Source organism: Paramormyrops kingsleyae, chromosome 15, assembly GCF_048594095.1.
Source record: "Paramormyrops kingsleyae isolate MSU_618 chromosome 15, PKINGS_0.4, whole genome shotgun sequence".
Classification (NCBI taxonomy): domain Eukaryota; kingdom Metazoa; phylum Chordata; class Actinopteri; order Osteoglossiformes; family Mormyridae; genus Paramormyrops; species Paramormyrops kingsleyae.
In genome coordinates, this window is record NC_132811.1 from 7,483,509 (window position 1) to 7,498,411 (window position 14,903).

General features: G+C 38.8%; 1 protein-coding gene across 2 annotated transcripts in view; it reads left to right on the top strand.

The window, feature by feature from the left end:
• Window positions 1–3,003: 3,003 nt before the first annotated feature.
• The window catches only part of LOC111860504 (ephrin type-B receptor 3-like), a 41,860-nt gene continuing 29,960 nt past the window's right edge, over window positions 3,004–14,903 (top strand). For both annotated transcript variants that reach the window (XM_023844258.2, XM_023844259.2), the window contains exon 1: window positions 3,004–3,646. In XM_023844258.2, coding sequence (XP_023700026.1) covers window positions 3,583–3,646 — 64 coding nt within the window. In that variant the 5' untranslated portion in view covers window positions 3,004–3,582. The remainder of the gene's footprint in view (window positions 3,647–14,903) is intronic.

Below are 14,903 nucleotides of genomic sequence, written 5' to 3' on the forward strand. Positions count from 1 at the left end.
TTTAGTTTTTTTAAAACCAAACCAAATTATTTGAATTATTGTACATATTTAGACTATCTACATCTAATTGTCACAGAAGCAACTTATAAATCTATTTAAAGGAATGATCAAGAGTCAGTCAACATGTTTTAAGGTTAGTAAAGGTTAAACACTGTGTTTATTATGACTTTGGGATGTGAATTTATGTATGTTATGAAGCTATGGGCTGGTGTTTTCTTGTGTCTGTGATGTCATCTAAATACTAGCTATGCTATAAACACAAAGTGTTCTTACTCTTCACCTCAGCATGACATTCATCAGGATAAGTAAACTTTTTGAGCCAGCTAGAAAGAGCTTTCAGCATAGACACAAAAAAATGCATTTCAAAGGGGACATTTTCAAGTGATGTTAGAAACTTATAAAATATGCCAAAGCATTATTATTATTATTATTATTATTATTATTATCCTGAATAATGAATCAATCCAGTCACAAATTCAATCCGTAGGACAAAATGATCTAACATGACATTTAATCAGCCATAATGAACAACATTTTCTCTAAATAAATAGTTACATCCATCCATCCATCCATCCATCCACCCATCTATACCTGCTTCTCCTATGCAGGGTCATGGCAGTAGGGAGCCTTAGTTAAATACACGCCAATAAATATTAATACTTTACTGTAACGCATTAAGTGACATGTAGCATCGTGCAGTTTATGAATCAGCATGGAGAAGGTACAACACAAGTAATTACCACATAATACTCAGAGTACTTAATACATCAGTGCGTCAACTGAGGTACTTGTGTAGAACTTTGTGTACCTCTTGACTGATTGTATAAATATGGATTAATCATATGAAAACTTCATTATCAACATTTTCATTGCATGTTCTTGGTGCTTGTTCTCACAACAGTTTAAATCTGAAATATATTTATGCACTGATTAAATAAAGCCAATAAAAGCGAACAATATTTAACTTCATTATAACTAATAAATATAAATATTTTCACTTATAAATATACCCATGAATTTTATGCTGTTGTATACATTTGGAAATCTTACATAAAAAAAGAAAATGAATCTGTAATTTAAAAGATTCCTCAAGGTTTCAAAACACCAAATGTCAAAATACTCTCACAGTTAACAGACAGTCTTGTTTGTCCTTTTATATATTTCTAATTAATAAGTGTGCCACAGGTTAAATGTTACTGATTTTAAAGATACCTCTTTCAAATCTTTAATCGAAATGAATGAAAACACTGCAATGGTCTATAATCATGGTGATTTTCCACACAATTTATGGCCTTAATGTTGGCTTGTATAATTTTAAGGCTTTCAGTAAGAAAGCAACTCATACACATATTTCAAACTGTCACAGGCCTCCATAACTGATCACCTTTGAGCGGGACGTGACCCCAGAGACAACAGGTCCTTAAGCTTGGTGCATCAACATAGACCTACTGAGAAAACAGACATGCAGCCAGTGACTATCTAGTCATCAGAGTCTCATTTCTGGTGGTCACCTCCAAGAGTAATACATTTCAGGGCAGTCTGATGGGTATGAAGGAGAGGATTTAATGTAGGTTACTCCTTCTCGTGTTCAGATACTTAAATACAGCCTTACATCTTCTACTTAACATGGAGTAAGTGCCAAATAAGATGATAGTTGCTGTTGTTGCTTTCAGATTGGAAAACAGATTTCATAGATTTACATCTCAGCAACCCAAAGCACTTTATATCATTTTTCAGACTTAATAACTACAAAAACACAAGGTATAATGCTGCTTAGGTGAAAATGAATAATTAGTATAATAATTCATTATTGAAATTCAAGGGAAGAGAATTTAACTTTTCCATTTACATTTGGTATCGTTTTCTAACCATCTGGAATGAAATTAGAAATTAGTTTGAGTACTGGAAAAAAAAACGTTTTCCTTTTATTTGATATTGATTCACGCCGAGATACGAAGTTAATACGAAGATGAAATAGATTAGTGCACCGTAAAATTTAATCTGAATTCTCTTCTCCTGGACGTACGTACACTGCATCTAACTTCTCTGAGAGACAGATGGATACGCAGCAAGCCCCTGATGGACAGTTTGAGCTTCCCGAATTAATGCAGCTACTAGGCTTGAGCAGTACATACAGTATAAATTTAATCAACGCTAGTTCTCTGTATTGGCTTATCTGTACTCACAGAATATAATGCTATGTTAATGGATGTTTACTTTTTTTCCTCATCAATGGATTTTTTTGCTGCCAAACTAAGCAGGACGACAGTATATTATTATTATTATTATTATTATTATTATTATTAGTATATAGCAGTAGTAGGAGGAGGAGGAGTAGTATGTGTGCATGCAGCCTAAGAGTAACGATAAGATTTTTCGCTGTAAAGTCTGAATAGGCATTATTTGGTATGCCGTTGCATATTTAAGCTTTCTCTGAAGAAAAACAAAAAAATAATACTATATTTAAACGCAAATAAATTACATGGTTATTGTGCGCTCTACAGTTGTCTGTTTATTAACAGATTTATAAACGTAAGATATACTAAGATTTAATAGTATCTATGTTACATCGTTATGTGCAGCAAAAAACAAAGACTATTTCTTGGAGTTAAGCAGAGAGACACAAAAGTAATATTTATTTAAATACAATGTCGATATTTAACTTAATTTAGCGGAACGCTCTTAATAGTTTACTTTTCCAATTTGATTTTCTTTTAAAAAAAAAAAAAAAAAAAAAAACAATGATAGTAGGCCTGAGTAATCGTTCAAAATTGAAATCCCTCTACTTTGTTCCTGAAAGTTTGGTGTTCCGGCAGAGGGCGCTGTCTCCCCGCTAGAATCCACGCCGCCCCTTCATCGTCTCTCCCCTGCCCAGCATGGGCGACGGTATTCTTCTTATGGTAGCTCGGCAGCTTTCGGGGATAGTTGGGGGTGTGACTAGGAGAGACTGGCAGCTACTTTAACTATAACCCCTCCTCTTCTCCCCACAGTCTTGCACTCCTCGGGAGCCCGGGGAAAGGCAGTCTTTATTCCAGCTATATAGCCCTACACGCACCGCAGCAGCTTAAACTCGCTACCACACCGATGATTTACTCAGGGACTTACAATGTTTGCAGTAAAACGTTTTATTATTCTTCATGGGTTAGTTGAACACGCCTGAATATAGACTTGTTGGTACGATCAATGATTGACTGCATTATGATTGTCATGCAGAAAGCGACGGGGGCAATTTGAAGGAGTCTTCACAGCTTCGGTGGATTTGTTTGGTTCTACCAAAGTTGTAAATCAGCAGGGGAACATCAATGATCGCAGTGGCCGAGTGCAGTACGGTGACTTACCTTACTTGCTCAGTCGTCAAATGCTAAATTTACGTGCTGCAGGACTTTGGTCCAGGCAAGGTCTTCTCTTAAGCAGCAAGAGGACTCTTCCTCCGAGCATTGAGGAAAAAAGAAATAAAGACAATATGATGTATGAATGGTTGAACATTTCTGAATAGACTTAGCTGGAGGAAGCTTCAAGACATTTGGGGATTTTATTCAAATTCACTCTGGAACTTATTTTCATGTTCGCGCTCTCTGCTTTATGACAATGGATTATTTACTGTTTTTATGCAATTTTTTGCTGCCTGCAGCATTAGCTGTAGAAGGTAAGGCACCCATCATCTATTATTTAAAAAATATAACCGTACTAGTTAAATATAAAGAGAAACTATATGTATTGCGACACGCTTTCAAAACACACCCATGAATAAAACAGATGCACATGTACACAGGTCAGTTCCTTGTATTTCGACGGTTTTGGGATAAACGCATCAAATATATGTGAGTATATATTCGAGATATTAGAAGTTGACAGATCCCTGCTGTTTTAGATATCCCGATCATGCATGTTTTGGAAAAATCCCTCTGAAGCCGATGTACGTGGCCACCACGGCAGCGTACCTCTATGGATAAGCATTACTAATTTCTACCTGTACCTTAGGATATCGTAATACGATTTATTGAGAATTACTGTGTCTGTGATGCACCTCTATTCAGTTTCACTCAAAAGAAATTAGCACAACACGATCTATCAGCGGGTGGGGGGGGACCCCCTTTCCTAAAACTATCGTCTCTGGCTTGTCTGTGTAAACCGGTGCCCATAGACAAAATCAAAGTCCCAAGAAAATACACACATTTCCTGATTTTCTCCAGTCCGTTGCGCCATTTAATTCAACAATTAAATGTTTAATGTTATGATATAAGTATAATTATCGGCTTCGTCTTTACTGGAATTAAACGGCGCTGCGCTTCAACTTCTGCGCCCTAGTGAAGTTACAGCTGAACGCAGATGCAACGAAACAGCCCGGGGTCCCTCTTCGTTTCTGCTGTACTTATTCAAATGAAATCGGATATATTGGACATTAAATTACCAATTTTACCAATTTATATCAGTGTCGATACACACGTGTTGTCTGCCTATAGACACATAAGTATGCGCTTAGATGAGGGCCATAATAAATGTGACGCGTTAACATATGTTTGCGGGTTTACTTTAAATAATCAGAGACAAAACGTTAACATTAAATTCTGACAACCGGTCTATGTTTTCGCGTAACACTGCGCGCTACCAGAGACTGACTGCACTGTAAAAAACTGCGTTTATATGCACAGAAAGCTGGGTTTAAAACATTTTAACATTAGTCAACGATTTTTATATCAACTGGCTTTTGGATGCTTTTGTTTCTCTCTCTTTTTTTCTCTTTTAACACGTTTAAATGCAAAAGAAATGCCTAAACTGGGTGACTAATTCATACTGTTCCAGCTTACGGCTGCCAGCGCACCATTCCCACCCGGCAGAATACACATCACCTACCCTCTGCCTTTAACGTTCTTTCCTCTCTGATTACAAAGATAACGACTTTAACACGCTGGTATGTTTATGTATCCTGACTACCTCCTATATTCAGAGACGAAGTGACTTATTTGTGTTCTTGGTAACGCTATCGATCCCATTCCTTAATATTGGTATCAGTTGGGAATGACTAACATCACCGCCGTGTAAAATAAATAAACTTCCAGCTGCAATATAGTGTTAGGAAACAAAATGATTTTAAATGCAGATATAAAGTGGATACTTTGATTAGTTTCTGCCTGTCCTGCTCGAGTTATGTAGGATTCAACAAGTAGCCTAATTATATCAATAAATCAAAATCTGCTCGAATCCGGCAGAGTGAAATTATTCTGAAACCTGTTTGGAACCAATAGACACCGATCATGTTTATTTTGATATGTATTAATTTCTTCCTTATCTTCATATATACGTGCATGTATATCCTATCGACACTGTTTCTTTCTCAAGCCCAACTTGTGGCACAGTGCTAGAAAAAAAAAAGTGAAGCGTGTTGCGCGCGCAAGGCGATAAAGGACTGCGAACAGGGAGTCGCGTCGTGCCGAAGTTGATATATTTTGTTAAAGCAATCTATTTCCACCTTAAGTGGTGCCATAAATTTCCGCGCTGACCTGGTTCGGGATTTAGCTAAGCTTTTATTATGGCTCGGTGATATATGGCCTGCTCCGTGGCTTTTGGTGATCCCGGGAGAGCAGCGACTAAAGGGCGCTAGCCGGCATGGAGCGCTGGGCTGCACTCCAATAACGTACAGAATAATACTGATAACATGTACCTACACAAACAGAATTAATATCCCACGTCTTCATCGTTCAAAATACTGTTCAGTTCAGTTCTGTAGCCTGATAGGAGCAATACAGTTAAAGTGTATATATATAATTTAAGCATTAAGAGATACTGCATTCTAGCCCATATCAAACCATCCACAATCACAAGTTCTTTACTGTTAAATCTAATGTGAATAACGCAGATAATGTAAGCTTGAATTAACGATCCTATTTGAGACGAACGCCCAAAGGAATGCAGAAGACATGTTATTTAATGCCTCAAGTATCTATTTTGACAGGTTTCCTCATTGATCCATACTGCCATACTGCAATTACTCCTGACCACAAACTTCTCAATGGGAACTATGTTTAACTAAAATGTATGAACTATATGAATTTAACATTACTGTTTTGTAAAAGAAATAATTTTAATTTATGCAGAGACTGGGTTTGCAGTAATAAGTCCTACTAGCTTTAAAGACTTTGCACAAACAAAAAAAAAAAAATCGGATTTGTAGGTCAAAGTATCCTGCATGCAGTTAAGGCTCTCATCCTTAGCTGTCAGAAATCACACTTTCATATCTAATAATATCGTCCTGACTGTAAGCTTTTCTCCCCACATCTTAGGATTTTTTTTTTTTTTTTTTATTGAACCAGTTTTTACGAGACGCGAGACAAATTTCATATCACTATGAAGTCAGCACCAGAAAACAACGTGCTGGAAAACTTTACTAAATGGCTATTTCTTACTTTGACGTTGCGATTTCTCTTTTCTTCAAGGATTTTACAGTGTCAGCGACATTTCAGTGCACTATGGCCTACTGTAAATCCCATTAATTATATTATGGTCTACAAATCCACAAATGGTACACAATGCAAAATAACGCCATTGATCACTATTTGGTGACAAACATTTAGTCCTTCACTTAAACATTTAAGAAAATAATCATTTCAGTTGCTAAGGTGTGTTTTCCAAAGACCACGCTAATTTTTTACTAATATATTTTCTTAAAATTTTGGAATTATTATTATTATTATTGTTGTTGTTGTTGTTACAAGAACAGAAGTTTTGCAGTGTCACGGTTTACTATTTTTATAGTACCAAGTACATATGTCTCAGAGGACGATATAAAGTCTAATAGACTTTATAGTGTAGTTTCTACAAGAAATTTACTAGATTCTTAAAAAATCCTCAGAAAATTCTCCAGTTGAGTCTTTACACGCGTCTAATTTATTATGACTATTCCATGTTTATTTATAGAAGTTTATACAATCTAATTTTGGGGCTCACTGTCAGGTTTAGGTATAAGTTTTCCTTCCATTAAATAATTACATAACGTCACGTTGTAACACCTCAGAATTAACTGCCAGCCCTTATGTTGTGACATTGGGTTAATTTGTATGATTTCATTACGATTCAGAAAACTTCAGCAGGATCTCCCTGCCCTCCCTTCTGCCGTTCTCATCTGTCAGCTCGATCTTTTAAACTTCAGCAGATTTAATTTACTCCTGTCCTATTGTGAAGACAATATGCACAGTGATTCAGAATAGCATTAACATGTATTTCTTCGTCCCTCTGAGTTGAATCACACCTCTGCAGGCTCCTTCCTGTGCGTTTCGTAGCGTGCGGCTCGCAGTGTTTTCAGGTCTGGTTTTAATCCTCTTCACTCTGCTGTGCTTGGAAGGCCTTTCATTATTATTATTATTGCTTAACCCATTGGAAACCAGCAGGGGCCATTTTGTTCTGAACACTTACTCCTAGTTAAGCAAAGGAATCAGAGCCAAGCTTCATTAGAATACCACTGACAATGAGTTTACCAGGCCCTGCAGGCCACTGAGGGATAAACAGATAGAGACGGAAAGATCTGGAACCATGTTGGTTGTGTTTTTTTTTAAAGGAATGGCTGTTTGAGCGGCAACGCAGTGGTGTGGTGATGAGGCTTTTTTTTTTTTTTTGAAGCAGTGCTTTAAGAAAGAATTCCGAAAAAAAAAAACAAGACAAAAACCATTCATTTAACCAAAAGTAATTTCTGTGCACTTTCCACTTGCAACAAAGCTATTAGATCGTGTCACCAATTTAGTTTAAATTGCAAGTTAAAATATGACGGCAGATACTGAGAATAATAGCATCATTTAGAAACAGAAAAAAAGAAAGTGATTTCCAGGATGGCTCTATTAACAACAAAATTCTGGGTAAACTGATGGCAAATTAGATCCCACAGATTAGCAAGTGTAGAAGAGTCATAATGGGATGATTTTCATGGAGATGAGATCAGAGGCCTTGTTCCCTCATATATCAAGTCCTGTTGATGGGTTCTCTGTGAGAATGCACCAAACTCGCACCAGTGAGTACCCATTTAACTCTGAGTACAAACCAAGTATCTGAATGGTGATACAGCAAATCTTGGGGTTCTTTTTGTTCTGATTTTTATTACTGCTTATTCACCAGAAAAGAATGTACCGAACAGAAAAGCCAAGGTTACGAGTAAAAGTTTATAATGCAATATCAGGTTATTGCGATTCGAGCTATTTACAGCATTCGGCATGGGACTTCATTCACCAGTGAAAACTGGGCATGGTTCACAGGCACCTGACACTGCAGTTAAAGTTACAGCAAACTCTGGAAGCAGAATCCCTTAGAAGTGAAGTGATAGAAGTGACATCAACACTGTCTTACACGAAGCACTCTGAACGTTAAAAATCTGACACGAGTAGTAACAGTTGTTATTCTGAAATAGTATTACATCATCAAGTAAAAGGGAATAAAATTTAATTCCCAAGTTTTTAAAGTAGATAAGCTTTTTGTCCTTTTTTTTATTATGTATGCGACACATTGTGACTTCTGAAGGACTGGAGAGTGGATCAATACTTGTTGAATTGTTGTATAGAAATCCAGAAATAACAGATAATTTGTTCTTTTTACTAGGCGTTTTGTATAGCCTACAAAAGAAAAAAAACTAGACAGAAAAAAATGTTGAGTAATTCTTTGGTTTGGCATTACTTCAGCAAGTTTTAAATAGGATGACTGTACACTCTACTGACTGCGCTGTTCAAAAAAACAAAAACATTGTGGTTGTGTTGGGTTAGTTTCAGATGCCGTTGTACTTCACTCACTTAACATATTACCTATTTTAAATATAGATACTGGTAGGTACGTAGGAAAACTATAAATGTAACTGAAACTCATTTGAAGTCAGCCCATTAGTGATTAACGACAAGGCTATTCAGAAAAGTCAACTGAACTGATGTAGAATGAAAGGAACTCCATTTGGTTAATATTTCAGAAAGGTAAAAAAACGTCCAATCCTGAACGACTGTGTAGATGAAAAATTGCGACGAAGGATAGCGATAGGCTGACTACACTGGTGTACGCTTAAAATAAACAAACAAACAATAATGGATCGTTTAAACACTTTGAAAGATACCACTGAGTGAACCGTATGACACTACATTTACAGTGCATCATCACCATGGAAACAGTCAGTCACAAACATTATTGTTGTTGTTGTTGTTGCTGCTGTTGGTGTTACAGTATAAGCAGTAGTAATAAATCCAGGGGCCTTTTTGGTTACAAATCACCACATCTTGTAGTCATCTGGTCTGTTTCACCTATTACCCATGTAGGCAATAGTACGCATTCTGTTTTTTAATTCAATGAAATTACAGGAGGCTAAGGGAGTGTATCATGAGATTAAGTAGGAATTAGGGTGTGGGCCACAGGCTAAAGAGTAGCCATGTTGAACAGATGCACCGTGCCTTTAAGCACAGGAGGGTGGACGGAGGGGTGGAGTGACAGTGAGTCCCAGCCAGAGCTGACGTCGTTATGGATTCAGTGCTCAGCATAGCTGAATGCTTTCTAGTGACGTGTGCTATTAGCGTTATTGTTCTTAAGTAAACTGTAGCATTCTGGCTGAGATCCGTAATTTATCAAGCATAATCGTTTGGCATAGACGGGATACAGTACGAGCATTAATGCATAAAAACTCACAGGGTGTCGAAAGTTTTCGCACAAATGACAGTAAGCCCAGACTAGCTTGTTGAGCGCAGTGGAGCCTGAGAGTCTCTCGACTGATGACTAACAGCCTTTACAGGAATCACAATCGCTGCTCTGTAGCCGCGCAGGTCAGAGAGCAGTCAGCCGATGGTTCCCAGACATTTATTGAACAGTTGATTTAAGATGTTTCGCGTTTTATTTATTTATTAATTTATTTATTTGAGAATGAGTTTTAACGTCTGCGTTACTTTTTGCCTCTTCAGCAGACACATCAATAAATAAGCAGATCGTTCTGTGTTTGATCCTCGGAGTAAACATGGAACAGCTGTATCAGGCTCTATAGTCTACCTGGGTTACAGACATATATCATCCTTTTGTAATGGCATTAAATTCCATCTTACAACAACATGATTCTACACCTGCTCCTAATCTGCACATCAAACACAGGCAGCTTCAGGGAAAGTCTCACTCTTACCTGATCTTTTTTTTCTTTTGTCTTCCTTCAAAGGGTTCCTGGGGCGGGGGGGATTTTGCCCCAACTATGGTTTTAAATATTAAATACTTTATTTCTATATTTTATTTTGCTGTTGTAATGTACATGTACAATGTACATGTTACCATTGTGTTCTTACTTGTTTTTACTTTATTTGTTATTCCACTATTGTATTCTATTCCATTATTCTATTTTAATCTTCATGGACCTGCTCAAGGAATCACAAGACACTTTCCATTGTATGTGTACCTCAGTATAATATAATGACAGTAAAGTTGAATTCAGTTGACTTTACTATTTATTTTACCATTGTGGCGTAATGCAGTGGCACAGTGATTAGCACTGCCACTTCATACCTCGGGACCACGATTCCAGTTTGCATGTTCTCTCTATGTCGTTTCCTCTGGGGACTCCGGTTTCTCCCCAAAGTCCAAAAACACGCTGAGGTGAATTGGAGTTAACAAATTGCCCGTAGGTGTGAATGGTGTGTGGGTGTGGCCTCCGATGGGTTGGCGCCCCATCCTGGGTTATTCCTTGCCTTGTGGGTGTAGCTTCCAGAATAGGCTCTATACCCCCATGACCCTGAGTACAGCCAGCAGGTACTGAAAATGATGGCTGAATGGATGGATTTTACAGTTTTTTTTCCTTCAAATTTGTAACGGTCACGTATTCCCTCATAGGTATCCTCTTCAGTGTAATGGCCTCAACAGCTCTGATGTGGAGTCGGCTAACGCGCGTCAAAGTGTGCGCTATCAGCTACCGGCCGCGTGTCTCTCCGCGGCTACTGGGGCTCTTAGCGTGATTACACCCGCGGCCGTGTACGCACCCAGATGACAGCAGACGTGGCTGCAGCATGATGAGAGCGACAGGCAGCAGCTGTCTGAGCCACTCGGCAGAATGCACGCCGTTTTTACCGTTTACCACCACAGCAAAGGGCTAATGCTCTGTGGGATACAGCGGCGTGCCTGGCAGAATTTGATTTTCTTAAAATAAGTAGCTTAATTAATTACAGGATGTATTAATTGACGATGCAGGGAGCTTTAGCTTGAATGGAAACCCGTGAGCGGAAGTGGACTCTTGTCTTGTGGTGATGTTCCTGGCTTCACACGAACTTGGATATTACAGGATTGCTTCCAAGCACAAGACGCTGGAGAAGATAAGATGCTTCCAGCAGCAAATATTTCGGCTTAACAGGCACCCTTCTGTTAGTCTTAACCGACGGACAATAGCTTTTCATTGTTATCTGTTGTCAGGTCAGGTGCATTTATGAAATTTCAGAAACAAATGGATTATGAGTAATAGATAAAATCCAAAAGATATAACTTATCATCGAGAAAATGAATTGGATATTTGAAGAAGGGATGTGTCATCTATTCCAGTACAAATGTGCAGTGAGCAGCTCCAAATGTACTCATGACAGGCCATAAAGAACCGTCTCAGTCTCATGCCTCCATTTTTTCTCATAGTTTTTGCCATTTGGTGTTAAAATAACACTCAGCTGCAGATCCATGTAGCATATTTTGACGTAATTATTTACTGGTGTATTTTTAATATAGTGTTTGTTTGGATCTTCTGGTTTTGTCGTGGCATTTGAGAATGAGAAATGATTCCATCTCTAGGAAGATGAGAGCCTCTCAGTTCTCCACACTCAGTGCTGCAGTTTCAGTAGCAGGACTGACGTGACACGAGCGACATTAGTATCGCTTTCTGGATGAAGTGGATGAAGTGTCACACTTTCGCAGGAATGCGCGGCTTTGGCTGCTCCGGTGCTTCCTCGACGAATGCACTCCACAGCCAGGTGAAAGCTCTCAGATACCGTGGTACGGTGTGTGCTCTAAAGCAACATTAAACCCAAGGCGAACAGCTTATCTGTTATTAAAGTTCCCTGAACCTGAACCGGGGAACTCTGTATAAAGCAAAAGAAGCACAGAAAGAAAGGGATGGCAGGGCAGTTAGGGGGGGTGAGGGGTGGGAGAATGGGGGGGGGCTGCAGAGAGAGAGAGAGAGAGAGAGAGACTTTCAAAAGGCACTTGGTACAGTATTGGCCCGGATTTAATATAGCCCTTTCATTTGTAAAGGTGATGAGAGAACAGAGAATTTGGACTGGCTAAAGCAGGTGAGACTGGGGGGACTGGAGTAAAGGCAAGGGGGGTGTGACTGGTCTCGCTGGTCGATCTCTTCATAGTCATTCATCTATGGGATGTCTTGAAAAGTTATTGCACAGCATTAGGGGTGGGGAGGGGGTGTGAATCTCATATTTTAGATTATGGTCCTGCGTATCTCTGCATCTCCGGCCGGACTAGGCTTATTCACCTCTAGGCGCCCAGAGGCACATGCCTGTCACTGCTCCACTCTCACGCGAAAAGCTGAAGTCTCCGTGTGACCTGGGAGGTATTTTCTTAACAACCGGCTTGGTGGTGATCAAAGAAGACGTCGCGCATGAGCCGGTAAACTTGACTCCTGACTGTGGGACTGAATTGCGTCAGGTCCCTGAATGCAGTGACACTCAGCGCAGTGTCAATAAAACATTCACTGCGCTGGTTTTCTTAATTGAGTATAACAGTGATAAAGGGATCGATAAATAGGTTTCCCATTCAAGTCCCTGAAGGAGTACCGCTTAAGTTAAAAGTAAGTAAGTTGTCCATAATATGCTCAGCAGTGATCTATAGCGTGATATACGTCACCCCGTCCGCTTTGTCATTTGTTACTGTGCCTCGTTCAGCTGAATAACCACACATACCGTCAAAAATGACTCAGCTTTTGTCACTGTAATTAAATATTTTTAATCGCAACATAGTGCAGGGAACTGCAAGTCAAAAAGATCATGGTAGGCCTATTTATGTGGTGAAAAAGAACAGAAAATAGGAGAGAACAGGGCCAAGCTCAGTAATTTGGGTGCACTTTGGCGTGGGGAGGATGATAGAAACCCTGTCCAAACAGGTGGCCTTTTAAGAAGGATGGTGGCATAGTGGAGTTCCTTCTTCCTTGTTTGCTTTCTTCCGTTCACTCTGTTTTTGTTACTCTTTGACCCAGTTACTCTTTCCCTCCCTACTGTATAGAGCCATACGTTCTACCCCAGTCACCCTTCCTAACTTACCCCTCTGATCTGCCTGCCCCCTTCTCTTGTGACAGGCTCTTATCAGGGGTAGCCCCTAATTGCACCCTTATTTCCTTTCCTGCTAATCTCTCTTTAGTGGTATAGAATTCTTGTCACTTAGTGGCACTGAGATACAGCCATTTGCTGCCATGGGATTTTGCCGTTTGCCGTTCGTTGATAAGAGCTGACATTCCGACACTGTCCCTTCTCTCTTATATTGAGGGGGATGTCCAACATAAAGGTCAGACCTTGCGCCTCCGATTACGCCTTCGCACCTTCGGGACAAATGGCCCGTCTGGGTGCAAGAAAAAAAAAAATAAATGTTTTATCTATGTCTTTGAACTCCTTAGGAAGGGCTCAGCAACTAGTCGGTATTATCGTTGTGTAAAAACTTCAGTTGATGGTATCACGTTTCGGAAGGGCACACACACTCACGGTGTACACGCATGAGGCCTGCAGAGAGAACGTTTCAGAAATATAGGAATGAAAGAAAGCATGAATAAGCGTGATAAAGTCCACCAGTGCAAGGCTGCGATGGGAAAAGAAGGGCCTCAGCACTAAATTTTCCTTGAACACCCCCCCTGGGAAACTGTGGCTAAAAAGATACTGATGACTAGACATTGAATTTACCCTTCTATCAATCACTGTTGGCCAGAGAAGATGATTTTTCCTGGCTGCCTCAAAACACCACATACAGTTTGGTCCTCTGGGAAATGTATTTTACATTTTTGTTAATGAAGCATCTGCGATTAATTATTCGTGAATCTTTTCTTCAACCTGCAAAGGAACCTTGATAAGAAGACTTGGAATAACAAGTCCATAACTTATCAGTGTCCCATATATGCTTAACCTTGTTTTGTTTATTGTATGCTAATATATTCATTCTATGACTGCTGAAACCTGTATCCATAATGTAGGTTGAAGTGTATTCACATAATCAGATTCAGGTCACAGAATTATGTTTAACAGCATTTAAAGGGGTAATTCTCATTCTTTGTTTTGTCAAGAACTGCAATTAAATGCTCTATATATTGACTTCAACTGAACATCTTGCCTATCCTTTGTTTTATGTATTGTTATGACCTGAAAGCTCTACTGCCACTAAACATTGTCATAGTTAGAAAGCAACACTGAATATGTAATACAAAGCGTCATTTCTTGTAATCATCTGGTTTGACTCTAAGGAATATTTACATAAATATTATTAGCCGATTTTTGGCTTTAATTATTTGCAGATGATTCAAAGTGTCTTACATAGTTCAGCAAATTCGCCCATTTTTTGCAGCTGGATATTTTTACTGAAGCAATTCAGGCTAAGTGTATTCTAAGTGTATTCCTCCAGGTACCAGAAGTAAAAAAAATAATAAAAATCTTTCAGCGATTTGAAGCAGCACTTACATCGTTTGTATTGTGTCCTACATCATACTTCACATTTACTTTAAATTAAACGCAGCATCTCCTTATATTATGCTGTTATATTATTTATTTTAAAATGCTTTAAATAAAGCAAGGTTAGACTGGGAAGAGCTTCCTGTTGCTAATAAAATAAAAGAGGACACGGTCTACAGTTAGCTGATTAAATGTGCTACTTGTTCTGCCTTAATTTGGAAAAAAAAAACCCTCCGATATCAGGACAGTACAAAACCTGAGTTTCACATGAGCTGC